Source organism: Cyprinodon variegatus, unplaced genomic scaffold (assembly GCF_000732505.1).
Source record: "Cyprinodon variegatus isolate N-32 unplaced genomic scaffold, C_variegatus-1.0 Scaffold731, whole genome shotgun sequence".
NCBI classification, from domain to species: Eukaryota; Metazoa; Chordata; class Actinopteri; order Cyprinodontiformes; family Cyprinodontidae; genus Cyprinodon; species Cyprinodon variegatus.
The window spans coordinates 290,409-296,202 of NW_015151184.1; the positions used below are offsets into that span (position 1 = coordinate 290,409).

At 42.0% G+C, this 5,794-nt stretch overlaps 1 protein-coding gene across 1 annotated transcript in view; it reads left to right on the forward strand.

Moving 5' to 3' along the window:
- The window catches only part of LOC107097885 (engulfment and cell motility protein 2-like), a 35,901-nt gene extending 32,725 nt beyond the window's left edge, over nt 1-3,176 (forward strand). The window contains exons 16-19 of the mRNA XM_015395224.1: nt 1,679-1,887; nt 1,976-2,058; nt 2,139-2,216; nt 2,487-3,176. Of these exons, the coding sequence (XP_015250710.1) occupies nt 1,679-1,887; nt 1,976-2,058; nt 2,139-2,216; nt 2,487-2,687 (571 nt within the window). The 3' untranslated portion in view covers nt 2,688-3,176. The remainder of the gene's footprint in view (nt 1-1,678; nt 1,888-1,975; nt 2,059-2,138; nt 2,217-2,486) is intronic.
- The last annotated feature ends 2,618 nt before the right edge of the window (nt 3,177-5,794 follow it).

The window sequence follows — 5,794 nt, forward strand, 5'->3', positions numbered from 1 at the left end:
AGATGCATTTGAGATATCAAAAAAGTACTCCAGAGTGTTGTTCAGCATGGGGGTGAGTAGAAAATGAAGGCTAATCATGTTTTGGGTATACTATTCCTTTAACATCTCTGATATTGATTTCCCAGGTTATTTAATTTCTCAACACACATTTTTTTAAATTAATCAATTCTGTTGCACATATCAATTAAAAGGAGTAATAACATGCTATTTTATTCAATCAATCATTTTTAAATTAATTGCAAATTCATTTTCTATCACTTTTTGGAGAAACAAAAATCAACATTTATTTAGACCCCTTTTAATAAGCGCTTTATTTCTTGCAACGTTCCTTACAAGAACTTGACTAGTGTCCTTTTTTGTCACAATACCAGAGCCAGGTTGTGACAGTCCTCCAACCAATTCAATTCATTTTAATACAGTTTATTTCTATAGTGCCAACACATGTCATCTCAAAGCACTTTACAGTTCACCAGATCATCCAATCAAATTGATTCAAAGTTTTCTATCTAAGGAAAACACACTAAACATGCTTGTAGCGACAGGAAAAACTCCCTTTTAACATGAAGAAGCCTCCAGCAGAACCAGGCTCAGTGTGAGACAGAAGCAGATAGCAGCCAAAAAATAGTCCTAACTGACATCAAGGTCTGACAATAGCACTGGGATGTTTTACAATTGTTGAAATGGTCTAACCAAACACATGGATAATTTTTCTAGCTTAAAAATCTTTGACCCCCATACCATACTGTAACTGGTCGGTTACCGACCGTCACTCAGGGCAGGAGGCTTGGTGACGTAGGGAAACTGTTGCAGCACAGCAGCTGCAGACGGTGAACATTTCACACAACTTCATGTCAAAAAACCTGAACTATCCCTTTAAGACTGCCATCAGCTCACAGAGGCAGGTGAGCCAACTAAGCAACTTTTTCCCTATATTTAGGTACCTTTTCAGACCCGTCACAACATTTTTTCAGAACAGTAACAAGGGATAAATCTAGTGACCATTTCCTGTCTTGTTGTGGACTTTGGTGACAACGTGCAAGCAAGTGGGTTTAGTTTCTTCAGCGAGAAGCGGGAGAGTGAGCCCCTCCCTCCTGCAAACCACAGTCAGACGCTGAAGCTGCGACTCTCCTCCGTTTCCCAACTGAACATGAGCCACACATACACAAAGCTTCTCTGTCAGGAGGTGCCTGGCTGTTTGTTTCCTGGAAGGGGCCGCCTTTTACAGTTGCCTTTTGTATCTCTGCCTTCTGTCTCCTTTGCTGGTCCTTGGCTGGCCCTTCGATGGTCCCCTACAATTCCTTTTGAAATGTCAATATTTGTAAAATATTCTTTCTTTCATGATTTGTGGAAATTAAGATCTAAAGAGAAGCACCATCTCCTGGTCAGACCTTGTAATTCAGTGAAAAGGTGGAGTCAGAGTAAACAAACACTCCAGCGGCTGTAAGGTGGAGGAGATTTCACTGGGAGTTGCAGAGAAGTGGGCTGCCATTAGGCTGGTGTTTGACTGGGAAGGGCCATTTTGAATGGCTGCTACCGTACCTGTGACATATTTGGGGCCTCATGTATGTTAGAAATGTTCAGAATGAGCTTGGAGAGAAGTTTACATGTTTGTATTTTAAAAGAAACTGGTCACAGGAACATTTATTACACATTTAGCAGAATTGTAACTTCAACACGTTTTAGCAACACAATATATTCTTCACTTGCTGCTAAAAACCCCTGAACTGCTCCACTGTGACAAAACATTTACAATTATTCTGTTGTGTTGTTTTTTTGTAGAGAAGTTCTGGTTCTGCCGATTATCTCTTAACCACAAAGTTCTGCACTATGGGGATTTGGAGGAGTCACCTCAGGGTGAAGTGCCTTTTGAGCTGCTAAGTGACAAGAGTAAGATGCACTATGTTGTGGTGATTCTCTTACATCCGGATCAAAGAACAAACCTCTCTAATTATTGTTTTCTTTCCTCTTTCTTCAGTCCCTGTCTCAGACATCAAGTCTGTGTTAACAGGAAAGGACTGCCCTCATATGAAAGAGAAAAGTGCTCTGAAACAAAACAAGGTGCATTTCTGTCTGTTCTCTCATGTCTTTTGCTCACTGCTGCTGCTGTTGTTGTGGCTGAATTTGTTCGGTTCTTTCAGGAGGTGCTGGAGTTGGCCTTCTCTGTCCTCTACGATCCGGATGAGACCCTTAATTTTGTTGCACCAAACAAATACGAGGTAAGTCGATATTTCTAAGCTCTGACTTTTTGCTGAAGTGTTTTCAGTCTCAGTGGTAAAAAGAGTGAATTCAGCTCTAGCCTGTTTTCATAGTCTGCCTTTATCTAACGGCCTTGGCTGGATGCAGTAATGTTTGGAATTGGAACCTTTACCTGATCCCCTGGGTGTAAATCCTTTTAGAGCCACTGGGGTCATAGAATTTGGCTGTGAAGGATCTTCACTCACCAAAGCTCCTCTGTGTGTGTTCGATGTGTGTGTCCATATGTGCAGTATTGCATCTGGACCGACGGGCTGTGTGCGCTGCTGGGCAGAGAGATGGGCAGTGACCTGACACGCAGCGACCTAGATACCCTCATCAGCATGGAGATGAAGCTCCGCCTCCTCGACCTTGAGAACATCACCATCCCAGAAGCCCCGCCTCCAGTGCCAAAGGAGCCTAGCTCTTATAACTTCTCCTACAACTACAGCTGAGTCATATGTATACTTCAGAGTGTGCTCGAAAGCCATGCATGTATATGTTGATTTAAAAATATATATGTTTACTCATCTTTTGATGAATTTAGCTGCTTATATTTATAACAGCTGATTTCTTTATCTTCTATCAAGAACTTAACACACGTGTATGAAGCAGAGTCAGATTTGAACTAAATGGGATCATAGATTAATGGTGAGGTCAAAGATTAAACTGCTAAACAGACGGGAACCCTGGTAGCATCTTCATATCATGTAATTAACATGTAGAAAATGGAACTTGCAGTAAAATAATGAAAGTGAAGCTAAATCAGACAGTGTGTAGTAGCCATGGAAACTGGAGATGAAAGGCCTTCTGTTGGAGCTTCAACCGTGCTGCTTATCTATGGAGTGAATTTTGTTTAATTATTGCTGCATGCAAAGAACATGTTTATAAATGGAAACTAAAAAGAATAAATAAATACAATCCAGAAATAGATCTTAAAAAAAAAGTTTTATTTCTGCATTAAATAATAATTTCTCCCAAATGTTTTTTTTAACTTTCTTTAGAAAATTTTATGTTTTCAGTTTTTTTTCCATATTAAATATCAAATTAATTAAATAATTAAATAAAATTCATTAAAATCTCTTCAGTGCGAAGCTTTCTATGGAGAGAGGAACAAAGATGCGTATGTTACACGTTTCAGCTTGGTTGAAACGATTGTAACGACTGATGTTTATTGATGCTTCTCCTTTCTTCTAAGTGGAAAACCTGTAAACAGGAAAAGCTTCAGTGAAGGAAGGAACAACCGCCATCTTCTTCCCCAAACTGTCTAGCCACATCTGGCGTTTCCTGCTCTTGGAGCTCCTTGTTAGCCTTCAACATGAACTTATTTTCTTCATCTAACTTATCCTCTGCTTCAGGAGGAGGTGGAACTAGAGGCGATGATTTACTGGTCAGTGCCGTACTCTAAGGGCTCCATAGGAGAGGGCCACCTCTCCTCATCCTCTTCCACATGGCCTGGCTTTTGGCCCCCGTTTGCATTTCTTTCCGCTATTTCTGCTTTCTCGCGTTTCTCCTTCTTTTTCTCTTTTTTTGCATCATATTCAGAGCTCAATTTTATTAAGTTTTCTTTTTATTGACTGTATAAATAAGTAATTCTAATCTCCTTCTTTATGGCTCATCACACACTCGCAACAACAAAGGTAGCTCCTGGCCATTTCATGCTTCTGACGCATAGCCTCTGCAACCGTCAACTCTGTCTCTGTGCGCGACCACAACCCCCGCGCACAGGTTCTTCAAAGCGCACCTCAAAAAAATCCTGACTACGCGTCAGACGGTCGCAAACCCGCACAGACCTCAAATGGAAGTGTGCAGACAAAAAGCAGCTGTGATTGGTCCTTGCTATGCCTTTCCGGCTGTCTGTGGGGTCGTCCTTCTTGATTCGGTGCCGGGGTGCGCCATTTTTAAAATCTACAATGGAAAACTACAACAAAAGGTTCATCGAGGAGGTTTGGAAGTACAACCACTTGTACGATGCCTCAGAAAAATTATATAAAGATGCCAAAGTCTTTGCCAAAACAAAGTTCTCGTGACAATCCGCCGAAATTCTCCCGAGTTCTCCAATATGCTCCGCCTTGCCCTTTAGCAGGAAACTGCTGTGCATCCCTAGAAATTCAAGACTGATGGTGCAGAAGCATACCAGCAAAACTGGTTCGCGAGCAGACCCAAGCGACATTTAATGTGTGCGGTTGCAGAAGTCTAATCTGCCCTTTAGTATCCAAACTAACCTGACTGAACAAACATTTTTTTTAAAAGACTGACTGCAAAATTTAAAGAATTAAAACAGAAGAGGGAAGAAAAAAATCTTAACACCAAAACCCCAAAAGTTTTGAGGGATTAAAAAAATCGAGAGGTTGCAATTTTTTAATTGCTGTATATATTAGTAATTAAAATCTCCCCCTTTATGGTGCATCACACCCTCCCCAACAAACAAAGGTGGCTCCTGATACTTAGTATCCAAAATATCCTGACTGAACAAACTTTTTTTTTTCAAAACACTGACTGCAAAATGCAAGAATTGAAACAGAAGAGGGAAGAAAAAAAATCAAAAGCACAAAACCTACTTAAAAATTGAGGACTTGCAAAGTTTTTAAAGTTTTCTGGGTACTCTGCACCACACGAGTTGTTCTGTCAGGGGGGACAATAGTGTGGTTTCTACCCACTCTTATTGTGACTGGATCATCATATGTCCTGGGAGGCACCTGGATGAAAATCACAATGGCCTCAACCTGCTACTCCTCTATTCTAAAAGCATCACGGAGGAGACTGATCACTGTGGTAACCGCCTCACCTGAGGACTCCTTCCTTTTGATGATCTTCTCAAGTACATTGGCTCCTAGAAAGGGCTGGGGCATACAGGCTCCTTTCCCTGACTGACAAGGAAAGGAGTCTGTATGATCAGGTTGGGGTCATTGTTTCCTGCTAAGTTGACAGTGAGCGCCACTCATCCACTTTATTGCATGGCCTTTAACTACATGGACACTGACTTCCTCCTCTAATAGTTCAGAAGGGGGTCTCACTGTATATTTTGAAATGAGTGGCAGTCCAATTTTGGTCGATTATACTCACTTGCAACTCTGAATCACATAAGGCTGTAATTGGGTCGCCACCAAGCAGGCATTTCAGCAGGCTTTTCTTTCCAACCAGGGGTGCTGTACAGGTGACTGTTCCCTGGCTGAGGGGTGTGTGAGGCCGCTGATGTTGTCTTTGTTTGAGGCTTCTTGCTATCTGACTTGAAGGTTGATCTGCTTGGGACTGGAATTGCTCGCCGATCTCTAAGTGTCCCTCAACAGAGACCGAGTCCACTCACCCTACGGCTTGACTCACTTCAAACACCCAATCACTCTGTGCCCTCCTTCTCCTCATCTAAAGCAGTGGTTACACTCCTGTGAGTTCTCCTCAGTGAACCTAGGGAAGGGGTGGGCAATTCCAGTTCCTGGGGGCCGGTGTCCTGCAAGTTTTAGATCCATCCTTGGTCCAACACACCTGAATCAAATGGCTGGGTGATCTCCTCAGTATGCAGTCAGTTCCTCCAGAGTCAACTCAACTCAACTCAACTCAACTC